At 33.9% G+C, this 26,096-nt stretch overlaps 1 protein-coding gene across 1 annotated transcript in view; it reads right to left on the reverse strand.

Annotated features, from left to right (window-relative positions):
• Window positions 1-24,854, reverse strand: part of LOC142239938 (uncharacterized) — a 47,475-nt gene extending 22,621 nt beyond the window's left edge. The window contains exons 1-2 of the mRNA XM_075311672.1: window positions 20,580-24,854; window positions 20,177-20,228 (exon numbers count right to left, since the gene is read on the reverse strand). Of these exons, the coding sequence (XP_075167787.1) occupies window positions 20,177-20,228; window positions 20,580-24,854 (4,327 nt within the window). The remainder of the gene's footprint in view (window positions 1-20,176; window positions 20,229-20,579) is intronic.
• Between the last annotated feature and the right edge of the window lie 1,242 nt (window positions 24,855-26,096).

The following is a 26,096-nucleotide window of genomic DNA, read 5'->3' on the forward strand; positions in this document are numbered from 1 at the left end:
GCCAAAATAAGTTTTTTATATAAAAATTTCAATTTTTTTAGGTTTTGGGTGAATTTTTGAATTTTTTGAGGGTGGTCACGAATTATCGTCCTTTTCGCTCTAGGACGCTTAGTTTAGGAGATATGGCCAAAATAAGTTTTTCATATAAAAATTTCAATTTTTTTAGGTTTTGGGTGGATTTTTGAATATTTTGAGGGTGGTCACGAATTATCGTCCTTTTTGCTCTAGGACGCTTAGTTTAGGAGATATGGCCAAAATAAGTTTTTCATATAAAAATTTCAATTTTTTTAGGATTTGGGTGGATTTTTCAATTTTTTGATGGTGGTCACGAATTATCGTCCTTTTCGCTCTAGGACGCATATTTAAGGAGATATGGCCAAAAGAAGTTTTTCATATAAAAATTAAATTTTTTTTAGGTTTTGGGTGGATTTTTGAATTTTTTGAGGGTGGTCACGAATTATCGTCCTTTTCGCTCTAGGACGCATATTTAAGGAGATATGGCCAAAAGAAGTTTTTCATATAAAAATTTCATTTTTTTTAGGTTTTGGGTGGATTTTTGAATTTTTTGAGGGTGGTCACGAATTATCGTCCTTTTCGCTCTAGGACGCTTAGTTTAGGAGATATGGCCAAAATAAGTTTTTCATATAAAAATTTCAATTTTTTTAGGTTTTGGGTGGATTTTTGAATATTTTGAGGGTGGTCACGAATTATCGTCCTTTTCGCTCTAGGACGCATATTTAAGGAGATATGGCCAAAAGAAGTTTTTCATATAAAAATTTCAATTTTTTTTAGGTTTTGGGTGGATTTTTGAATTTGTTGAGGGTGGTCACGAATTATCGTCCTTTGCGCTATAGGACGCATATTTAAGGAGATATGGCCAAAAGAAGTTTTTCATATAAAAATTTCAATTTTTTTAGGTTTTGGGTGGATTTTTGAATTTTTTGAGGGTGGTCACGAATTATCGTCCTTTTCGCTCTAGGACGCATATTTAAGGAGATATGGCCAAAAGAAGTTTTTCATATAAAAATTAAATTTTTTTTAGGTTTTGGGTGGATTTTTGAATTTTTTGAGGGTGGTCACGAATTATCGTCCTTTTCGCTGTAGGACGCATATTTAAGGAGATATGGCCAAAAGAAGTTTTTCATATAAAAATTTCAATTTTTTTAGGTTTTGGGTGGATTTTTCAATTTTTTGTGGGTGGTCAAGAATTATCGTCCTTTGCGCTATAGGACGCATATTTAAGGAGATATGGCCAAAAGAAGTTTTTCATATAAAAATTTCAATTTTTTTTAGGTTTTGGGTGGATTTTTGAATTTTTTGAGGGTGGTCACGAATTATCGTCCTTTTCGCTGTAGGACGCTTAGTTTAGGAGATATGGCCAAAATAAGTTTTTCATATAAAAATTTCAATTTTTTTAGGTTTTGGGTGAATTTTTGAATTTTTTGAGGGTGGTCACGAATTATCGTCCTTTTCGCTCTAGGACGCTTAGTTTAGGAGATATGGCCAAAATAAGCTTTTCATATAAAAATTTCAATTTTTTTAGGTTTTGGGTGGATTTTTGAATATTTTGAGGGTGGTCACGAATTATCGTCCTTTTTGCTCTAGGACGCTTAGTTTAGGAGATATGGCCAAAATAAGTTTTTCATATAAAAATTTCAATTTTTTTAGGATTTGGGTGGATTTTTCAATTTTTTGATGGTGGTCACGAATTATCGTCCTTTTCGCACTAGGACGCATATTTAAGGAGATATGGCCAAAAGAAGTTTTTCATATAAAAATTAAATTTTTTTAGGATTTGGGTGGATTTTTCAATTTTTTGATGGTGGTCACAAATTATCGTCCTTTTCGCTCTAGGACGCATATTTAAGGAGATATGGCTAAAAGAAGTTTTTCTTATAAAAATTTCAATTTTTTTAGGTTTTGGGTGGATTTTTGAATTTTTTGAGGGTGGTCACGAATTATCGTCCTTTTCCCTGTAGGACGCATATTTAAGGAGATATGGCCAAAAGAAGTTTTTCATATAAAAATTTCAATTTTTTTAGGTTTTGGGTGGATTTTTCAATTTTTTGATGGTGGTCACGAATTATCGTCCTTTTCGCTGTAGGACGCATATTTAAAGAGATATGGCCAAAAGAAGTTTTTTATATAAAAATTTCATTTTTTGTTTAGGTTTTGGGTGGATTTTTCAATTTTTTGATGGTGGTCACGAATTATCGTCCTTTTCGCTCTAGGACGCATATTTAAGGAGATATGGCCAAAAGAAGTTTTTCATATAAAAATTTCAATTTTTTTAGGTTTTGGGTGGATTTTTGAATTTTTTGAGGGTGGTCACGAATTATCGTCCTTTTCGCTCTAGGACGCATATTTAAGGAGATATGGCCAAAAGAAGTTTTTCATATAAAAATTTCAATTTTTTTAGGATTTGGGTGGATTTTTGAATTTTTTGAGGGTGGTCACGAATTATCGTCCTTTTCGCTCTAGGACGCTTAGTTTAGGAGATATGGCCAAAATAAGTTTTTCATATAAAAATTTCAAATTTTAGGTTTTGGGTGGATTTTTGAATTTTTTGAGGGTGGTCACGAATAATCGTCCTTTTCGCTGTAGGACGCATATTTAAGGAGATATGGCCAAAAGAAGTTTTTCATATAAAAATTTCAATTTTTTTAGGATTTGGGTGGATTTTTCAATTTTTTGATGGTGGTCACATATTATCGTCCTTTTCGCTCTAGGACGCATATTTAAGGAGATATGGCTAAAAGAAGTTTTTCATATGAAAATTTCATTTTTTTTAGGTTTTGGGTGGATTTTTGAATTTTTTGAGGGTGGTCACGAATTATCGTCCTTTTCGCTGTAGGACGCATATTTAAGGAGATATGGCCAAAAGAAGTTTTTCATATAAAAATTTCAATTTTTTTTAGGTTTTGGGTGGATTTTTGAATTTTTTGAGGGTGGTCACGAATTATCGTCCTTTTCGCTGTAGGACGCTTAGTTTAGGAGATATGGCCAAAATAAGTTTTTCATATAAAAATTTCAATTTTTTTAGGATTTGGGTGGATTTTTCAATTTTTTGATGGTGGTCACGAATTATCGTCCTTTTCGCTCTAGGACGCATATTTAAGGAGATATGGCCAAAAGAAGTTTTTCATATGAAAATTTCATTTTTTTAGGTTTTGGGTGGATTTTTGAATTTTTTGGGGGTGGTCACGAATTATCGTCCTTTTCGCTCTAGGACGCATATTTAAGGAGATATGGCCAAAATAAGTTTTTTATATAAAAATTTCAATTTTTTTAGGATTTGGGTGGATTTTTCAATTTTTTGATGGTGGTCACGAATTATCGTCCTTTTCGCTCTAGGACGCATATTTAAGGAGATATGGCCAAAAGAAGTTTTTCATATGAAAATTTCATTTTTTTTAGGTTTTGGGTGGATTTTTGAATTTTTTGAGGGTGGTCACGAATTATCGTCCTTTTCGCTCTAGGACGCATATTTATGGAGATATGGCCAAAAGAAGTTTTTCATATAAAAATTTCAATTTTTTTAGGTTTTGGGTGGATTTTTGAATATTTTGAGGGTGGTCACGAATTATCGTCCTTTTCGCTCTAGGACGCATATTTAAGGAGATATGGCCAAAATAAGTTTTTCATATAAAAATTTCAGTTTTTTTAGGTTTTGGGTGAATTTTTGAATTTTTTGAGGGTGGTCACGAATTATCGTCCTTTTCGCTCTAGGACGCTTAGTTTAGGAGATATGGCCAAAATAAGTTTTTCATATAAAAATTTCAATTTTTTTAGGATTTGGGTGGATTTTTCAATTTTTTGATGGTGGTCACGAATTATCGTCCTTTTCGCAATAGGACGCATATTTAAGGAGATATGGCCAAAAGAAGTTTTTCATATAAAAATTTCAATTTTTTTAGGTTTTGGGTGGATTTTTGAATTTTTTGATGGTGGTCACGAATTATCGTCCTTTTCGCTCTAGGACGCATATTTAAGGAGATATGACCAAAAGAAGTTTTTCATATGAAAATTTCATTTTTTTTAGGTTTTGGGTGGATTTTTGAATTTTTTGAGGGTGGTCACGAATTATCGTCCTTTTCGCTCTAGGACGCATATTTAAGGAGATATGGCCAAAAGAAGTTTTTCATATGAAAATTTCATTTTTTTTAGGTTTTGGGTGGATTTTTGAATTTTTTGAGGGTGGTCACGAATTATCGTCCTTTGCGCTATAGGACGCATATTTAAGGAGATATGGCCAAAAGAAGTTTTTCATATAAAAATTTCAATTTTTTTAATTTTTGGGTGGATTTTTGAATTTTTTGAGGGTGGTCACGAATTATCGTCCTTTTCGCTGTAGGACGCTTAGTTTAGGAGATATGGCCAAAATAAGTTTTTCATATAAAAATTTGAATTTTTTTAGGTTTTGGGTGGATTTTTGAATATTTTGAGGGTGGTCACGAATTATCGTCCTTTTCGCTCTAGGACGCTTAGTTTAGGAGATATGGCCAAAATAAGTTTTTCATATAAAAATTTCAATTTTTTAGGTTTTGGGTGGATTTTTGAATATTTTGAGGGTGGTCACGAATTATCGTCCTTTTTGCTCTAGGACGCTTAGTTTAGGAGATATGGCCAAAATAAGTGTTTCATATAAAAATTTCAATTTTTTTAGGATTTGGGTGGATTTTTCAATTTTTTGATGGTGGTCACAAATTATCGTCCTTTTCGCTCTAGGACGCATATTTAAGGAGATATGGCTAAAAGAAGTTTTTCATATAAAAATTTCAAATTTTTTAGGTTTTGGGTGGATTTTTGAATTTTTTGAGGGTGGTCACGAATTATCGTCCTTTTCGCTGTAGGACGCTTAGTTTAGGAGATATGGCCAAAATAAGTTTTTCATATAAAAATTTCAATTTTTTTAGGTTTTGGGTGGATTTTTGAATTTTTTGAGGGTGGTCACGAATTATCGTCCTTTTCGCTCTAGGACGCTTAGTTTAGGAGATATGGCCAAAATAAGTTTTTCATATAAAAATTTCAATTTTTTTAGGTTTTGGGTGGATTTTTGAATATTTTGAGGGTGGTCACGAATTATCGTCCTTTTCGCTCTAGGACGCTTAGTTTAGGAGATATGGCCAAAATAAGTTTTTCATATAAAAATTTCAATTTTTTTAGGATTTGGGTGGATTTTTCAATTTTTTGATGGTGGTCACGAATTATCGTCCTTTTCGCTCTAGGACGCATATTTAAGGAGATATGACCAAAAGAAGTTTTTCATATGAAAATTTCATTTTTTTTAGGTTTTGGGTGGATTTTTGAATTTTTTGAGGGTGGTCACGAATTATCGTCCTTTGCGCTATAGGACGCATATTTAAGGAGATATGGCCAAAAGAAGTTTTTCATATAAAAATTTAAATTTTTTTAGGTTTTGGGTGGATTTTTGAATTTTTTGAGGGTGGTCACGAATAATCGTCCTTTTCGCTCTAGGACGCTTAGTTTAGGAGATATGGCCAAAAGAAGTTTTTCATATAAAAATTTCAATTTTTTTAGGTTTTGGGTGGATTTTTCAATTTTTTGAGGGTGGTCACGAATTATCGTCCTTTTCGCTCTAGGACGCATATTTAAGGAGATATGGCCAAAAGAAGTTTTTCATATGAAAATTTCATTTTTTTTAGGTTTTGGGTGGATTTTTGAATTTTTTGAGGGTGGTCACGAATTATCGTCCTTTTCGCTCTAGGACGCATATTTAAGGAGATATGGCCAAAAGAAGTTTTTCATATAAAAATTTCAATTTTTTTAGGTTTTGGGTGGATTTTTGAATTTTTTGAGGGTGGTCACGAATTATCGTCCTTTGCGCTATAGGACGCATATTTAAGGAGATATGGCCAAAAGAAGTTTTTCATATAAAAATTTCAATTTTTTTAGGTTTTGGGTGGATTTTTGAATATTTTGAGGGTGGTCACGAATTATCGTCGTTTTTGCTCTAGGACGCTTAGTTTAGGAGATATGGCCAAAATAAGTTTTTCATATAAAAATTTCAATTTTTTTAGGATTTGGGTGGATTTTTCAATTTTTTGATGGTGGTCACGAATTATCGTCCTTTTCGCTCTAGGACGCATATTTAAGGAGATATGGCCAAAAGAAGTTTTTCATATAAAAATTAAATTTCTTTAGGTTTTGGGTGGATTTTTGAATTTTTTGAGGGTGGTCACGAATTATCGTCCTTTTCGCTGTAGGACGCATATTTAAGGAGATATGGCCAAAAGAAGTTTTTCATATAAAAATTTCAATTTTTTTAGGATTTGGGTGGATTTTTCAATTTTTTGATGGTGGTCACAAATTGTCGTCCTTTTCGCTCTAGGACGCATATTTAAGGAGATATGGCTAAAAGAAGTTTTTCATATAAAAATTTCAATTTTTTTAGGTTTTGGGTGGCTTTTGAATTTTTTGAGGGTGGTCACGAATTATCGTCCTTTTCCCTGTAGGACGCATATTTAAGGAGATATGGCCAAAAGAAGTTTTTCATACAAAAATTTCAATTTTTTAGGTTTTGGGTGGATTTTTCAATTTTTTGATGGTGGTCACGAATTATCGTCCTTTTCGCTGTAGGACGCATATTTAAGGAGATATGGCCAAAAGAAGTTTTTCATATAAAAATTTCATTTTTTTTTTGAGGGTGGTCACGAATTATCGTCCTTTTCCCTGTAGGACGCATATTTAAGGAGATATGGCCAAAAGAAGTTTTTCATATAAAAATTTAAATTTTTTAGGTTTTGGGTGGATTTTTCAATTTTTTGATGGTGGTCACGAATTATCGTCCTTTTCGCTCTAGGACGCATATTTAAAGAGAAATGGTCAAAAGAAGTTTTTCATATAAAAATTTCAATTTTTTTAGGTTTTGGGTGGATTTTTGAATTTTTTGAGGGTGGTCACGAATTATCGTCCTTTTCGCTCTAGGACGCTTAGTTTAGGAGATATGGCCAAAATAAGTTTTTCATATAAAAGTTTCAATTTTTTTAGGATTTGGGTGGATTTTTCAATTTTTGGATGGTGGTCACGAATTATCGTCCTTTTCGCTCTAGGACGCATATTTAAGGAGATATGGCCAAAAGAAGTTTTTCATATAAAAATTTCATTTTTTTTAGGTTTTGGGTGGATTTTTCAATTTTTTGATGGTGGTCACGAATTATCGTCCTTTTCGCTGTAGGACGCATATTTAAAGAGATATGGTCAAAAGAAGTTTTTCATATAAAAATTTCAATTTTTTTAGGTTTTGGGTGGATTTTTGAATTTTTTGAGGGTGGTCACGAATTATCGTCCTTTTCGCTCTAGGACGCATATTTAAGGAGATATGGCCAAAATAAGTTTTTCATATAAAAATTTCAATTTTTTTAGGTTTTGGGTGGATTTTTCAATTTTTTGAGGGTGGTCACGAATTATCGTCCTTTTCGCTCTAGGACGCATATTTAAAGAGAAATGGTCAAAAGAAGTTTTTCATATAAAAATTTCAATTTTTTTAGGTTTTGGGTGGATTTTTGAATTTTTTGAGGGTGGTCACGAATTATCGTCCTTTTCGCTCTAGGACGCTTAGTTTAGGAGATATGGCCAAAATAAGTTTTTCATATAAAAGTTTCAATTTTTTTAGGATTTGGGTGGATTTTTCAATTTTTGGATGGTGGTCACGAATTATCGTCCTTTTCGCTCTAGGACGCATATTTAAAGAGAAATGGTCAAAAGAAGTTTTTCATATAAAAATTTCAATTTTTTTAGGTTTTGGGTGGATTTTTGAATTTTTTGAGGGTGGTCACGAATTATCGTCCTTTTCGCTCTAGGACGCTTAGTTTAGGAGATATGGCCAAAATAAGTTTTTCATATAAAAGTTTCAATTTTTTTAGGATTTGGGTGGATTTTTCAATTTTTGGATGGTGGTCACGAATTATCGTCCTTTTCGCTCTAGGACGCATATTTAAGGAGATATGGCCAAAAGAAGTTTTTCATATAAAAATTAAATTTTTTTTAGGTTTTGGGTGGAGTTTTGAATTTTTTGAGGGTGGTCACGAATTATCGTCCTTTTCGCTGTAGGACGCATATTTAAGGAGATATGGCCAAAAGAAGTTTTTCATATAAAAATTTCATTTTTTTTAGGTTTTGGGTGGATTTTCCAATTTTTTGATGGTGGTCACGAATTATCGTCCTTTTCGCTCTAGGACGCATATTTAAGGAGATATGGCCAAAAGAAGTTTTTCATATAAAAATTTCAATTTTTTTAGGTTTTGGGTGGATTTTTGAATTTTTTGAGGGTGGTCACGAATTATCGTCCTTTTCGCTCTAGGACGCTTAGTTTAGGAGATATGGCCAAAATAAGTTTTTCATATAAAAATTTCAATTTTTTAGGTTTTGGGTGGATTTTTGAATATTTTGAGGGTGGTCACGAATTATCGTCCTTTTTGCTCTAGGACGCTTAGTTTAGGAGATATGGCCAAAATAAGTTTTTCATATAAAAATTTCAATTTTTTTAGGTTTTGGGTGGATTTTTGAATTTTTTGAGGGTGGTCACGAATTATCGTCCTTTTCGCTCTAGGACGCTTAGTTTAGGAGATATGGCCAAAATAAGTTTTTCATATAAAAATTTCAATTTTTTTAGGATTTGGGTGGATTTTTCAATTTTTTGATGGTGGTCACGAATTATCGTCCTTTTCGCTCTAGGACGCATATTTAAGGAGATATGGCCAAAAGAAGTTTTTCATATAAATATTAAATTTTTTTTAGGTTTTGGGTGGATTTTTGAATTTTTTGAGGGTGGTCACGAATTATCGTCCTTTTCGCTCTAGGACGCATATTTAAGGAGATATGGCCAAAAGAAGTTTTTCATATAAAAATTTCAATTTTTTTAGGATTTGGGTGGATTTTTCAATTTTTTGATGGTGGTCACGAATTATCGTCCTTTTCGCTGTAGGACGCATATTTAAGGAGATATGGCCAAAAGAAGTTTTTCATATAAAAATTTAATTTTTTTTGAGGGTGGTCACGAATTATCGTCCTTTTCCCTGTAGGACGCATATTTAAGGAGATATGGCCAAAAGAAGTTTTTCATATAAAAATTTCAATTTTTTAGGTTTTGGGTGGATTTTTCAATTTTTTGATGGTGGTCACGAATTATCGTCCTTTTCGCTCTAGGACGCATATTTAAAGAGATATGGTCAAAAGAAGTTTTTCATATAAAAATTTCAATTTTTTTAGGTTTTGGGTGGATTTTTGAATTTTTTGAGGGTGGTCACGAATTATCGTCCTTTTCACTCTAGGACGCATATTTAAGGAGATATGGCCAAAATAAGTTTTTCATATAAAAATTTAAATTTTTTTAGGTTTTGGGTGGATTTTTCAATTTTTTGAGGGTGGTCACGAATTATCGTCCTTTTCGCTCTAGGACGCTTAGTTTAGGAGATATGGCCAAAATAAGTTTTTCATATAAAAATTTCAATTTTTTTAGGATTTGGGTGGATTTTTCAATTTTTTGATGGTGGTCACGAATTATCGTCCTTTTCGCTCTAGGACGCATATTTAAGGAGATATGGCCAAAAGAAGTTTTTCATATAAAAATTAAATTTTTTTTAGGTTTTGGGTGGATTTTTGAATTTTTTGAGGGTGGTCACGAATTATCGTCCTTTTCGCTGTAGGACGCATATTTAAGGAGATATGGCCAAAAGAAGTTTTTCATATAAAAATTTCAATTTTTTTAGGTTTTGGGTGGATTTTTCAATTTTTTGATGGTGGTCACGAATTATCGTCCTTTTCGCTGTAGGACGCATATTTAAGGAGATATGGCCAAAAGAAGTTTTTCATATAAAAATTTCATTTTTTTTAGGTTTTGGGTGGATTTTCCAATTTTTTGATGGTGGGTACGAATTATCGTCCTTTTCGCTCTAGGACGCATATTTAAGGAGATATGGCCAAAAGAAGTTTTTCATATAAAAATTTCAATTTTTTTAGGTTTTGGGTGGATTTTTGAATTTTTTGAGGGTGGTCACGAATTAGCGTCCTTTTCGCTCTAGGAGATATGGCCAAAATAAGTTTTTCATATAAAAATTTCAATTTTTTTAGGTTTTGGGTGGATTTTTGGATTTTTTGAGGTTGGTCACGAATTATCGTCCTTTTCGCTCTAGGACGCTTAGTTTAGGAGATATGGCCAAAATAAGTTTTTCATATAAAAATTTCAATTTTTTTTAGGATTTGGGTGGATTTTTCAATTTTTTGATGGTGGTCACGAATTGTCGTCCTTTTCGCTCTAGGACGCATATTTAAGGAGATATGGCCAAAAGAAGTTTTTCATATAAAAATTTCATTTTTTTAGGTTTTGGGTGGATTTTTGAATTTTTTGAGGGTGGTCACGAATTATCGTCCTTTTCGCTCTAGGACGCATATTTAAGGAGATATGGCCAAAAGAAGTTTTTCATATAAAAATTTCAATTTTTTTAGGATTTGGGTGGATTTTTCAATTTTTTGATGGTGGTCACAAATTATCGTCCTTTTCGCTCTAGGACGCATATTTAAGGAGATATGGCCAAAAGAAGTTTTTCATATAAAAATTTCATTTTTTGTAGGTTTTGGGTGGATTTTTGAATTTTTTGAGGGTGGTCACGAATTATCGTCCTTTTCGCTCTAGGACGCATATTTAAGGAGATATGGCCAAAATAAGTTTTTCATATAAAAATTAATTTTTTTTAGGTTTTGGGTGGATTTTTGAATTTTTTGAGGGTGGTCACGAATTATCGTCCTTTTCGCTGTAGGACGCATATTTAAGGAGATATGGCCAAAAGAAGTTTTTCATATAAAAATTTATATTTTTTTAGGTTTTGGGTGGATTTTTCAATTTTGTGATGGTGGTCACGAATTATCGTCCTTTTCGCTGTAACGCATATTTAAGGAGATATGGCCAAAAGAAGTTTTTCATATAAAAATTTCATTTTTTTTTAGGTTTTGGGTGGATTTTTGAATTTTTTGAGGGTGGTCACGAATTATCGTCCTTTTCGCTCTAGGACGCATATTTAAGGAGATATGGCCAAAATAAGTTTTTCATATAAAAATTTCAATTTTTTTAGGTTTTGGGTGGATTTTTCAATTTTTTGAGGGTGGTCACGAATTATCGTCCTTTTCGCTCTAGGACGATTAGTTTAGGAGATATGGCCAAAATAAGTTTTTCATATAAAAATTTCAATTTTTTTAGGATTTGGGTGGATTTTTCAATTTTTTGATGGTGGTCACGAATTATCGTCCTTTTCGCTCTAGGACGCATATTTAAGGAGATATGGCCAAAAGAAGTTTTTCATATCAAAATTTCATTTTTTTTAGGTTTTGGGTGGATTTGTGAATTTTTTGAGGGTGGTCACGAATTATCGTCCTTTTCGCTCTAGGACGCATATTTAAGGAGATATGGCCAAAAGAAGTTTTTCATATAAAAATTTAAATTTTTTTAGGTTTTGGGTGGATTTTTGAATATTTTGAGGGTGGTCACGAATTTTCGTCCTTTTCGCTGTAGGACGCATATTTAAGGAGATATGGCCAAAAGAAGTTTTTCATATAAAAATTTCAATTTTTTTAGGTTTTGGGTGGATTTTTCAATTTTTTGAGGGTGGTCACGAATTATCGTCCTTTTTGCTCTAGGACGCTTAGTTTAGGAGATATGGCCAAAATAAGTTTTTCATATAAAAATTTCAATTTTTTTAGGATTTGGGTGGATTTTTCAATTTTTTGATGGTGGTCACGAATTATCGTCCTTTTCGCTCTAGGACGCATATTTAAGGAGATATGGCCAAAAGAAGTTTTTCATATCAAAATTTCATTTTTGTAGGTTTTGGGTGGATTTGTGAATTTTTTGAGGGTGGTCACGAATTATCGTCCTTTTCGCTCTAGGACGCATATTTAAGGAGATATGGCCAAAAGAAGTTTTTCATATAAAAATTTCAATTTTTTTAGGTTTTGGGTGGATTTTTGAATATTTTGAGGGTGGTCACGAATTATCGTCCTTTTCGCTGTAGGACGCATATTTAAGGAGATATGGCCAAAAGAAGTTTTTCATATAAAAATTTCAATTTTTTTAGGTTTTGGGTGGATTTTTCAATTTTTTGAGGGTGGTCACGAATTATCGTCCTTTTCGCTCTAGGACGATTAGTTTAGGAGATATGGCCAAAATAAGTTTTTCATATAAAAATTTCAATTTTTTTAGGATTTGGGTGGATTTTTCAATTTTTTGATGGTGGTCACGAATTATCGTCCTTTTCGCTCTAGGACGCATATTTAAGGAGATATGGCCAAAAGAAGTTTTTCATATCAAAATTTCATTTTTTTTAGGTTTTGGGTGGATTTGTGAATTTTTTGAGGGTGGTCACGAATTATCGTCCTTTTCGCTCTAGGACGCTTAGTTTAGGAGATATGGCCAAAATAAGTTTTTCATATAAAAATTTAAATTTTTTTAGGTTTTGGGTGGATTTTTGAATTTTTTGAGGGTGGTCACGAATTATCGTCCTTTTCGCTCTAGGACGCTTAGTTTAGGAGATATGGCCAAAATAAGTTTTTCATATAAAAATTTCAATTTTTTTAGGTTTTGGGTGGATTTTTGAATATTTTGAGGGTGGTCACGAATTATCGTCCTTTTTGCTCTAGGACGCTTAGTTTAGGAGATATGGCCAAAATAAGTTTTTCATATAAAAATTTCAATTTTTTTAGGATTTGGGTGGATTTTTCAATTTTTTGATGGTGGTCACGAATTATCGTCCTTTTCGCTCTAGGACGCATATTTAAGGAGATATGGCCAAAAGAAGTTTTTCATATAAAAATTAAATTTTTTTTAGGTTTTGGGTGGATTTTTGAATTTTTTGAGGGTGGTCACGAATTATCGTCCTTTTCGCTCTAGGACGCATATTTAAAGAGATATGGCCAAAAGAAGTTTTTCATATAAAAATTTCAATTTTTTTAGGATTTGGGTGGATTTTTCAATTTTTTGAGGGTGGTCACGAATTATCGTCCTTTGCGCTATAGGACGCATATTTAAGGAGATATGGCCAAAAGAAGTTTTTCATATAAAAATTTAAATTTTTTTAGGTTTTGGGTGGATTTTTGAATTTTTTGAGGGTGGTCACGAATTATCGTCCTTTTCGCTCTAGGACGCTTAGTTTAGGAGATATGGCCAAAATAAGTTTTTCATATAAAAATTTCGATTTTTTTAGGTTTTGGGTGGATTTTTGAATTTTTTGAGGGTGGTCACGAATTATCGTCCTTTTCGCTCTAGGACGCATATTTAAGGAGATATGGCCAAAATAAGTTTTTCATATAAAAATTTCAATTTTTTTAGGTTTTGGGTGGATTTTTCAATTTTTTGAGGGTGGTCACGAATTATCGTCCTTTTCGCTCTAGGACGCTTGTTTAGGAGATATGGCCAAAATAAGTTTTTCATATAAAAATTTCAATTTTTTTAGGTTTTGGGTGGATTTTTGAATATTTTGAGGGTGGTCACGAATTATCGTCCTTTTTGCTCTAGGACGCTTAGTTTAGGAGATATGGCCAAAATAAGTTTTTCATATAAAAATTTCAATTTTTTTAGGATTTGGGTGGATTTTTCAATTTTTTGATGGTGGTCACGAATTATCGTCCTTTTCGCTCTAGGACGCATATTTAAGGAGATATGGCCAAAAGAAGTTTTTCATATAAAAATTAAATTTTTTTTAGGTTTTGGGTGGATTTTTGAATTTTTTGAGGGTGGTCACAAATTATCGTCCTTTTCGCTCTAGGACGCATATTTAAGGAGATATTTCCAAAAGAAGTTTTTCATATAAAAATTTCAATTTTTTTAGGATTTGGGTGGATTTTTCAATTTTTTGATGGTGGTCACAAATTATCGTCCTTTTCGCTCTAGGGCGCATATTTAAGGAGATATGGCTAAAAGAAGTTTTTCATATAAAAATTTAATTTTTTTTAGGTTTTGGGTGGATTTTTGAATTTTTTGAGGGTGGTCACGAATTATCGTCCTTTTCGCTGTAGGACGCATATTTAAGGAGATATGGCCAAAAGAAGTTTTTCATATAAAAATTTCATTTTTGTTTAGGTTTTGGGTGGATTTTTCAATTTTTTGATGGTGGTCACGAATTATCGTCCTTTTCGCTCTAGGACGCATATTTAAAGAGATATGGTCAAAAGAACTTTTTCATATAAAAATTTCAATTTTTTTAGGTTTTGGGTGGATTTTTGAATTTTTTGAGGGTGGTCACGAATTATCGTCCTTTTCGCTCTAGGACGCATATTTAAGGAGATATGGCCAAAATAAGTTTTTCATATAAAAATTTCAATTTTTTTAGGTTTTGGGTGGATTTTTGAATTTTTTGAGGGTGGTCACGAATTATCGTCCTTTTCGCTCTAGGACGCATATTTAAGGAGATATGGCCAAAATAAGTTTTTCATATAAAAATTTCAATTTTTTTAGGATTTGGGTGGATTTTTCAATTTTTTGATGGTGGTCACGAATTATCGTCCTTTTCGCTCTAGGACGCATATTTAAGGAGATATGGCCAAAAGAAGTTTTTCATATAAAAATTAAATTTTTTTTAGGTTTTGGGTGGATTTTTGAATTTTTTGAGGGTGGTCACGAATTAACGTCCTTTTCGCTCTAGGACGCATATTTAAGGAGATATGGCCAAAAGAAGTTTTTCATATAAAAATTTCAATTTTTTTAGGTTTTGGGTGGATTTTTCAATTTTTTGATGGTGGTCACGAATTATCGTCCTTTTCGCTCTAGGACGCATATTTAAGGAGATATGGCCAAAAGAAGTTTTTCATATAAAAATTTCAATTTTTTTAGGTTTTGGGTGGATTTTTGAATTTTTTGAGGGTGGTCACGAATTATCGTCCTTTTCGCTGTAGGACGCATATTTAAGGAGATATGGCCAAAAGAAGTTTTTCATATAAAAATTTCATTTTTTTTTAGGTTTTGGGTGGATTTTTCAATTTTTTGATGGTGGTCACGAATTATCGTCCTTTTCGCTCTAGGACGCATATTTAAGGAGATATGGTCAAAAGAAGTTTTTCATATAAAAATTGCAATTTTTTTAGGTTTTGGGTGGAGTTTTGAATTTTTTGAGAGTGGTCACGAATTATCGTCCTTTTCGCTCTAGGACGCTTAGTTTAGGAGATATGGCCAAAATAAGTTTTTCATATAAAAATTTCAATTTTTTTAGGTTTTGGGTGGATTTTTCAATTTTTTGATGGTGGTCACAAATTATCGTCCTTTTCGCTCTAGGGCGCATATTTAAGGAGATATGGCTAAAAGAAGTTTTTCATATAAAAATTTCAATTTTTTTAGGTTTTGGGTGGATTTTTGAATTTTTTGAGGGTGGTCACGAATTATCGTCCTTTTCGCTGTAGGACGCATATTTAAGGAGATATGGCCAAAAGAAGTTTTTCATATAAAAATTTCAATTTTTTTAGGTTTTGGGTGGATTTTTCAATTTTTTGATGGTGGTCACGAATTATCGTCCTTTTCGCTGTAGGACGCATATTTAAGGAGATATGGCCAAAAGAAGTTTTTCATATAAAAATTTCATTTTTGTTTAGGTTTTGGGTGGATTTTTCAATTTTTTGATGGTGGTCACGAATTATCGTCCTTTTCGCTCTAGGACGCATATTTAAAGAGATATGGTCAAAAGAACTTTTTCATATAAAAATTTCAATTTTTTTAGGTTTTGGGTGGATTTTTGAATTTTTTGAGGGTGGTCACGAATTATCGTCCTTTTCGCTCTAGGACGCATATTTAAGGAGATATGGCCAAAATAAGTTTTTCATATAAAAATTTCAATTTTTTTAGGTTTTGGGTGGATTTTTGAATTTTTTGAGGGTGGTCACGAATTATCGTCCTTTTCGCTCTAGGACGCATATTTAAGGAGATATGGCCAAAATAAGTTTTTCATATAAAAATTTCAATTTTTTTAGGATTTGGGTGGATTTTTCAATTTTTTGATGGTGGTCACGAATTATCGTCCTTTTCGCTCTAGGACGCATATTTAAGGAGATATGGCCAAAAGAAGTTTTTCATATAAAAATTAAATTTTTTTTAGGTTTTGGGTGGATTTTTGAATTTTTTGAGGGTGGTCACGAATTAACGTCCTTTTCGCTCTAGAACGCATATTTAAGGAGATATGGCCAAAAGAAATTTTTCATATAAAAATTTCAATTTTTTTAGGTTTTGGGTGGATTTTTCAATTTTTTGATGGTGGTCACGAATTATCGTCCTTTTCGCTCTAGGACGCATATTTAAGGAGATATGGCCAAAATAAGTTTTTCATATAAAAATTTCAATTTTTTTAGGATTTGGGTGGATTTTTCAATTTTTTGATGGTGGTCACGAATTATCGTCCTTTTCGCTCTAGGACGCATATTTAAGGAGATATGGCCAAAAGAAGTTTTTCATATAAAAATTAAATTTTTTTTAGGTTTTGGGTGGATTTTTGAATTTTTTGAGGGTGGTCACGAATTATCGTCCTTTTCGCTCTAGGACGCATATTTAAGGAGATATGGCCAAAAGAAGTTTTTCATATAAAAATTTCAATTTCCTTTTCGCTCTAGGTCGTATATTTAAGGAGATATGGCTAAAAGAAGTTTTTCATATAAAAATTTCAATTTTTTTAGGTTTTGGGTGGATTTTTCAATTTTTTGATGGGGGTCACGAATTATCGTCCTTTTCGCTGTAGGACGCATATTTAAGGAGATATGGCCAACAGAAGTTTTTCATATAAAAATGTCATTTTTTTAGGTTTTGGGTGGATTTTTCAATTGATGGTGGTCACGAATTATCGTCCTTTTCGCTCTAGGACGCATATTTAAAGAGATATGGTCAAAAGAAGTTTTTCATATAAAAATTTCAATTTTTTTAGGTTTTGGGTGGATTGTTGAATTTTTTGAGGGTGGTCACGAATTATCGTCCTTTTCGCTCTAGGACGCATATTTAAGGAGATATGGCCAAAATAAGTTTTTCATATAAAAATTTCAATTTTTTTAGGTTTTGGGTGGATTTTTGAATTTTTTGAGGGTGGTCACGAATTATCGTCCTTTTCGCTCTAGGACGCTTAGTTTAGGAGATATGGCCAAAATAAGTTTTTCATATAAAAATTGCAATTTTTTTAGGATTTGGGTGGATTTTTCGATTTTTTGATGGTGGTCACGAATTATCGTCCTTTTCGCTCTAGGACGCATATTTAAGGAGATATGGCCAAAAGAAGTTTTTCATATGAAAATTTCATTTTTTTTTGGTTTTGGGTGGATTTTTGAATTTTTTGAGGGTGGTCACGAATTATCGTCCTTTTCGCTCTAGGACGCATATTTAAGGAGATATGGCCAAAAGAAGTTTTTCATATAAAAATTTCAATTTTTTTAGGTTTTGGGTGGATTTTTGAATATTTTGAGGGTGGTCACGAATTATCGTCCTTTTCGCTCTAGGACGCATATTTAAGGAGATATGGCCAAAAGAAGTTTTTCATATAAAAATTTCAATTTTTTTAGGTTTTGGCTGGATTTTTGAATTTTTTGAGGGTGGTCACGAATTATCGTCCTTTTCGCTCTAGGAGCTTAGTTTAGGAGATATGGCCAAAATAAGTTTTTCATATAAAAATTTAAATTTTTTTAGGTTTTGGGTGGATTTTTGAATTTTTTGAGGGTGGTCACGAATTATCGTCCTTTTCGCTCTAGGACGCTTAGTTTAGGAGATATGGCCAAAATAAGTTTTTCATATAAAAATTTCAATTTTTTTAGGTTTTGGGTGGATTTTTGAATATTTTGAGGGTGGTCACGAATTATCGTCCTTTTTGCTCTAGGACGCTTAGTTTAGGAGATATGGCCAAAATAAGTTGTTCATATAAAAATTTCAATTTTTTTAGGATTTGGGTGGATTTTTCAATTTTTTGATGGTGGTCACGAATTATCGTCCTTTTCGCTCTAGGACGCATATTTAAGGAGATATGGCCAAAAGAAGTTTTTCATATAAAAATTAAATTTTTTTTAGGTTTTGGGTGGACTTTTGAATTTTTTGAGGGTGGTCACGAATTATCGTCCTTTTCGCTCTAGGACGCATATTTAAGGAGATATGGCCAAAAGAAGTTTTTAATATAAAAATTTCAATTTTTTTAGGATTTGGGTGGATTTTTCAATTTTTTTATGGTGGTCACAAATTATCGTCCTTTTCGCTCTAGGACGCTTAGTTTAGGAGATATGGCCAAAATAAGTTTTTCATATAAAAATTTCAATTTTTTAGGATTTAGGTGGATTTTTCAATTTTTTGATGGTGGTCACGAATTATCGTCCTTTTCGCTCTAGGACGCATATTTAAGGAGATATGGCCAAAAGAAGTTTTTCATATAAAAATTTAAATTTTTTTAGGTTTTGGGTGGATTTTTGAATTTTTTGAGGGTGGTCACGAATTATCGTCCTTTTCGCTGTAGGACGCATATTTAAGGAGATATGGCCAAAAGAAGTTTTTCATATAAAAATTTCATTTTTTTTTTTAGGTTTTGGGTGGATTTTTCAATTTTTTGATGGTGGTCACGAATTATCGTCCTTTTCGCTCTAGGACGCATATTTAAGGAGATATGGTCAAAAGAAGTTTTTCATATAAAAATTGCAATTTTTTTAGGTTTTGGGTGGAGTTTTGAATTTTTTGAGAGTGGTCACGAATTATCGTCCTTTTCGCTCTAGGACGCTTAGTTTAGGAGATATGGCCAAAATAAGTTTTTCATATAAAAATTTCAATTTTTTTAGGTTTTGGGTGGATTTTTGAATTTTTTGAGGGTGGTCACGAATTATCGTCCTTTTCGCTCTAGGACGCTTAGTTTAGGAGATATGGCCAAAATAAGTTTTTCATATAAAAATTTCAATTTTTTTAGGATTTGGGTGGATTTTTCAATTTTTTGATGGTGGTCACGAATTATCGTCCTTTTCGCTCTAGGACGCATATTTAAGGAGATATGGCCAAAATAAGTTTTTCATATAAAAATTTCAATTTTTTTAGGTTTTGGGTGGATTTTTGAATATTTTGAGGGTGGTCACGAATTATCGTCCTTTTTGCTCTAGGACGCTTAGTTTATGAGATATGGCCAAAATAAGTTTTTCATATAAAAATTTCAATTTTTTTAGGTTTTGGGTGGATTTTTTAATTTTTTGAGGGTGGTCACGAATTATCGTCCTTTGCGCTATAGGACGCATATTTAAGGAGATATGGTCAAAAGAAGTTTTTCATATAAAAATTTCAATTTTTTTAGGTTTTGGGTGGATTTTTGAATTTTTTGAGGGTGGTCACGAATTATCGTCCTTTTCGCTCTAGGAGCTTAGTTTAGGAGATATGGCCAAAAGAAGTTTTTCATATAAAAATTTCAATTTTTTTAGGTTTTGGGTGGATTTTTGAATTTTTTGAGGGTGGTCACGAATTATCGTCCTTTTCGCTCTAGGACGCTTAGTTTAGGAGATATGGCCAAAATAAGTTTTTCATATAAAAATTTCAATTTTTGTTAGGTTTTGGGTGGATTTTTAAATATTTTGAGGGTGGTCACGAATTATCGTCCTTTTTGCTCTAGGACGCTTAGTTTAGGAGATATGGCCAAAATAAGTTTTTCATATAAAAATTTCAATTTTTTTAGGATTTGGGTGGATTTTTCAATTTTTTGATGGTGGTCACGAATTATCGTCCTTTTCGCTCTAGGACGCATATTTAAGGAGATATGGCCAAAAGAAGTTTTTCATATTGTTTAGTTGGGGCACTAATCTTTATTTATTTATGTTACCTCAACCGTGAGTAAGGGCCACAATGCTGGGGCAACGTGTATTTATTTTGCCTCTGGTAAATAACCACACACTTCGTTTGAATTTCACTTTAGCTTATTTATTTGAAATAGTGTTTTCTTATTGTTCCAAATACAAACGGTAAATCACTATTTAACATATTTTATTATTGTCTCTACTTTAATTTAATCTTTCACTATTCACTGCCGTCTGCCTCTTGGTGGATTAAAAGAACAACTGTAAGAAGGAAAACTTGGATTAATTGAATGTCCCTTTTGACACTTCAATGTAAAACTTAACGAAATAGAACTTAACGAAATTAGAGTGAGAGGGGCAAACGGCAGAGAGCGAAGGCGATCTGTTCACGTAATTCCACTCAATACAGTGGGTCCAATGCTTACGTGAACATACCGCCCCCCTTGCACCAACTGTGCAAAACAAAAGTAAATAATAGAAACAATAGAATTTAGTGGTATAACATAAGTTTATATAAAAAAGAGAATATAAAAAAGAGTATAAAAATTCGTTAAATAACAATTCATATTGATTACAAAAAATCCAATTTATAATGAGCCAACGTTTAAAGAATTTAATCGAAATTCAAATAATAAATATTTCAAGAAAAGAAAAGAGAAATTTGTATACATAAATTTGAATTTAATTTTAAATGTGATGTTTGTCCAACTCGACGTCAATCTTGATTGGTCCAAAACAAAAGACAAATGTTGGTAATGGGCTGACCGATATTTAGTTAGTTATTTTTCTCGGGGAAGAAGCACGAGCTTATGTACAGGGCGAGTGACTATGCCAGCTTGTGTTCGCACGTCGACTACCCTCACTTGACCATCTCTCCCCGTGTGCAGCTGAACGATGCGTCCAAGTCGCCAATCGGTGGGACAAACATTTTCATTCCGTAAGACAACAAGATCGTTTAGAGCCAAATTTTCTCTGGGCGATTTCCATTTAAATCGTTTATTGAGCTCAGACAAGTATTCTGACTTCCAACGGCGACAAAATTCTTGTTGGATAATTTTGATTTTTCGCCATCTATTCAGAAGCGAAGTTTTTGTAGGAATTTCCTCATTTTGTGCGGGCGAAAGAAGTGAAGAGCCAACCAAAAAATGTGCTGGCGTAAGTGCAGCGATATCCTCTTGATTATCAGAAAGTGGAGACAAAGGTCTAGAATTCATGCAGCATTCGATTGAGCTAAGTATAGTTGCGAACTCTTCGAAAGTGTGTCGGATTTGACCGGAAACCTTTTTCAGATGGGTTTTGCAGCTTTTGACACCGGCCTCCCACAGCCCTCCCATATGAGGAGCTGCGGCCGGTATAAAATGCCATTCTACCTGCTGGAAACCATATCGTGAGACAATTTCATCACCCAGCTGAGAGATAACTTTTTTGAGGTTTGCATCTAGCTCTCTGGCAGCACCAACAAAGTTTCTCCCATTGTCCGAATACATTTTTCGTGGACATCCCCTTCGTGAGACAAAACGAGAGAAGGCAGCTAGGAAAGCTGGTGTCGAAAGGTCGCCAACTGGTTCCAATTGAACCGCTTTAGTAACAAAACAAATAAAGAGACAAATGTAACCTTTAGTTATCCGACATCCTCGACCGTGGAAATTCTTAATGTCGAAAGGGCCAGCGTAGTCAACCCCAGTAGTAGCAAAGGGTCTGCCAAAAGTGGTTCGTTCTACTGGCAGAGGAGCCATTATTTGTCCCTGTCGCTGCTGACGCGAAGTTGTGCACTCTTTGCATCGATTTATTCGGGCCTTAATTAGATTCTTCGCACGAATTATCCAGCACTCCAATCTTATAGTCGCTAGAGTTAACTGGATGCCACCGTGTAGAGTTTCACGGTGTATGAACTCAACATAAAGTAGAGACAATCTGCTTTTATAAGCGAGGACAAAATGGTGCCTTTCTTCGTAAGAAAGGGCCAATGTAGATCCAAGGCGCCCATTAGCGTGAATAATATCGTATTTATCTAAAAACGGGGTAAGAGTGAGAAGAGGACTGTTCGACGGCAGTTTTTGTTTACGACTGAGACAATTGAATTCGGCAGGAAAATACATCTTTTGCGACAAAGTAATAAGTTTAAATTTCGTTTGAGTCAATTCTTCGGACGATAATTCGAGAGAGCCATGAACGCAATTTTGATTCAAAGAGCGATGAGTATGCGCCACAAATCGTAAAACGTATGATAACACGCGTAATGCCCTTGAGAGACAAGAAAACCTATCTAAGACGCCTTCCATTTTCTCCGACCTAGCAACAAGAACTTGCATAGGTTTTGATTCTAAAGATGTATCCGCAATGTTTGGTGTTGAGGGCCAAAATCTTCTATCTTTGCGTAACCAAGATGGCCCATGCCACCATAAATCACTCCCCTTTAGTTCTAAAGGGGTCAGCCCCCGGGTTGCTAGGTCTGCGGGGTTTTCCGATGTACCTACATGTCCCCAAATATCCCCGACCATCTCATGAATAATTGCAACCCTGTTGGCTACAAATGTAGTCCAACTATGTGATGGGTTTTTGAGCCAAGATAAGACTATCATAGAATCCGACCAAAGAAACAAAGTGTATGGTTGCACATGCAATTGAGGCAATACAAAATCTGCCAATTTTGCCATAAGTAGAGCACCACAAAGCTCAAGCCTTGGGACAGACATTTTCTTTATAGGTGCTACCTTTGACTTGGCTACAAGTAATTTAGAATGAGCCATGTCTCCTACTTCCACCCGAACGTACAATACGGCGGCATATGCAAGCTCAGATGAGTCACAAAACCCATGATACTCTATCCTACACTCTGGAGAATAATTCAACCATCGATCTATTCTAATCTGATCAATTTCTCTATAGTTTGAAACAAACGCTTTCCATTTGAGCAATGTTAATGGTTTTATTGGATCATCCCATCCAATATCATCGAGCCACATCATTTGCATAAGTATTTTAGCATTTACCACTACCGGTGAGAGCCAACCTAATGGATCAAAAAGTCTCGCTATGACTGAGAGCACCTCTCTTTTTGTATATGTCTCTTTATGGGCCAATTTTTCCGTAACGAAATAAAATTCGTCTGAGACAGCATCCCACCTTATGCCAAGAGTCTTAACCGAACTCTTATCATCAAAATTCAAAAATTGTTCATTGAGTAAATGGTCCCGAGGCAAATCTTCTAAAATTTCTCTTCTATTAGAGGTCCATTTTCTTAGTTGGAAGCCTGCAGATTCCAAAATCGCAATTAATTGGTTTCGAGCTTCTAATGCCTCTGAAACGGAATGAGCTCCCACTAAAGAATCATCAACATACATGTTCTCTTTTAAAATTTTTGACCCTATCGGAAACCTTTCTTTCTCATCTTCAGCCAACTGAAGCAAAGTTCGAAGAGCCAAAAACGGGGCGCAGCTGACGCCAAACGTTACCGTTTTTAATTGGTAATCTTGAATGTCTTCGTCAGGAGAGTTACGATATAAAATTCGCTGGTATGGGACATGTTGCGGATTGACAAGTATCTGTCTATACATCTTCGTGATATCTGCGTTAAACACGAATTTGTAGAAGCGCCAATTTAATATCAACGAAATGATGTCTTTTTGTGACACTGGGCCAACATGTAGTGCGTCATTAAGACTTTTCCCATTTACCGAGGGGCAAGATGCGTTAAATACCACACGCAATTTGGTCGTGGTACTGTCTGGTTTAAAAACGCCATGATGAGGCAAATAAAAATAATCGCAGGCTTCAATATTTGGAGGTTCAACTTTCTCCATATGTCCTAGTGACAAATACTCTTTGATGACTTCATCGTACATCTCTTTCAAATGAGGCTTTCGAGACAAAGATTTTTCGTTCCTCAAAAACTGACAAAGTGCTATATATCGATTAGAATTTTTTGAAGCAAATAACGGATTTTCTGTCTTAAAAGGTAAATCTACCATATATCTACCATTGGCCATCCGTTTTGTCGTATTTTTATAAATATTTTCACAGAGCCAATCATCCTTAGACATAGTGGTGTCTCTACCAACTTCCTCTACCTCCCAAAACTTAGTCAATTGCTCATCAATTGACACCCTAGTACAGTGAGAGACTCGAACCACACGTCCTGAATCTCTATCATTCGCTGGGCCAGTAACAATCCAGCCAAATACTGTTTGCTGAGCTACCAGCGAGCCAAGAATTCCGTGTTTTACTCCTTCTCGTAAAATCAGCGGGTATAAATTACCTCCAATGAGGATATCTATCGGGCCAGTATGGAAGAAATTTGGATCAGCATATTCCAAATTTGGAAGTTGATCAACCAGAGAATTATCAAATGAGTGAGTAGGCACGTCGTCTGTAACATCGCACACAACTAGTGCATCAATTCCTGCAGTGAAATTGTTAATAATAGAGCCAATTGTAAAAAACGCTATTTGAGAACATCGCGTTACAGCACCACCCCCCAATCCTGTTACTTCGGCCGAGATGGGCTTAGTTGGCAAATTCAATAATTTTTGTATTTTCTTTGAAACAAATGTGTCATCAGAACACGGGTCAATTAAAGCTCTGACTTTGTGAGCCAAACCATCCTTCAAAATATTAATCCAAGCCGTAGCTAACAGTGTTTTATTACAGACGGACATATGGTATGCCCTCACATTGTGAGATGTGGATGGCGTTGGAGCGGACTGTATATTCTGTGTTGTCTGTAAATCACCTGACATATTACCTACACCAGGATTACTTTGTTGCTCGCCTCTTACTATATGCAACATAGTATGATGCTTAGCGCCACATTTTGTACATGTAGCCTTACTATTACATTTTGCTGCCCCATGACCACGGGCTAGACAATTCAAGCAGCTTCTATCTCTTCTAACTGCAGTTATTCTTTGCTTCGGGTTCATATCAAGAAATTTGGGACAAAATTTCAATTCATGCACTTCCTTACACAACACACACTTCACCGTATTAACCTTCGTGTGGTGCACCTTTGATTGCTTCGAATTATCAAAATTGCCAGTCTTCTTATGTCGTGGGCCAGATTCTTGCGTATTCATCATATCAGATACGCTTTCTATGGTTTGAAATCTTTCTATTAAAAAAATAGTATTTGCAAATGGGGGTTGAAAACAAAAACGAATCAGTTGGCTTAAGAGACAATAAATTAAGAGAAGCTTTCATGCGCTCTCTCATGTGGCAACCACAATAAAATATTCGTATATTACTTTGCACTTGATGTACAACAACAAAAATATTTTATTTACCAAGTGACAAATCTATGACGTCACTCTATATGATCGACTTCAGCTAATGCTTTTCTCTTTAAGTTGTGCGTACCAACATGCACACACACACGATGCAACGAGGCAAACGTATGACAGCCAATGTACGAAAGCAGCGCTCCAACGTCAACTACTATGACGATAACGACAGCCAACTACTGTCGAACAGCGCATCAATATCAACTATTATGACAACGACGACAGCCAACCACTGCCGACTTTCGTAAATGCTGCCGAAAAACAAATGCAAGAAATTTGCAAACACAAGAATAGCAGTGTAAAAAGATTTTTAAAAAAGTTAACGGACACCCGAGACAAATGAATTTTCGGAGTATTCCTCTCTCAATTTCTTCAACTAAGAAATTGCAGGCAATAAAAAGGGAGCCAAATGTAAAAACCAGTGGAGTGGCTATGTTGTCAATAATTGAGACATTCACATACGCGCCGAGCCATAAAAAAGTATTTATCTGCATCGAGCCAATATTGCGATTATGTACAAATCCAAATGTACGTACCTTTACACTTTCGCTGATTCCAATTGGAGGATCGATAGGACCAATGTTTAGTTGGGGCACTAATCTTTATTTATTTATGTTACCTCAACCGTGAGTAAGGGCCACAATGCTGGGGCAACGCGTATTTATTTTGCCTCTGGTAAATAACCACACACTTCGTTTGAATTTCACTTTAGCTTATTTATTTGAAATAGTGTTTTCTTATTGTTCCAAATACAAACGGTAAATCACTATTTAACATATTTTATTATTGTCTCTACTTTAATTTAATCTTTCACTATTCACTGCCGTCTGCCTCTTGGTGGATTAAAAGAACAACTGTAAGAAGGAAAACTTGGATTAATTGAATGTCCCTTTTGACACTTCAATGTAAAACTTAACGAAATAGAACTTAACGAAATTAGAGTGAGAGGGGCAAACGGCAGAGAGCGAAGGCGATCTGTTCACGTAATACCACTCAATACAGTGGGTCCAATGCTTACGTGAACACATATAAAAATTAAAT

This window comes from Haematobia irritans, chromosome 5 (assembly GCF_050003625.1).
Source record: "Haematobia irritans isolate KBUSLIRL chromosome 5, ASM5000362v1, whole genome shotgun sequence".
NCBI lineage: Eukaryota > Metazoa > Arthropoda > Insecta > Diptera > Muscidae > Haematobia > Haematobia irritans.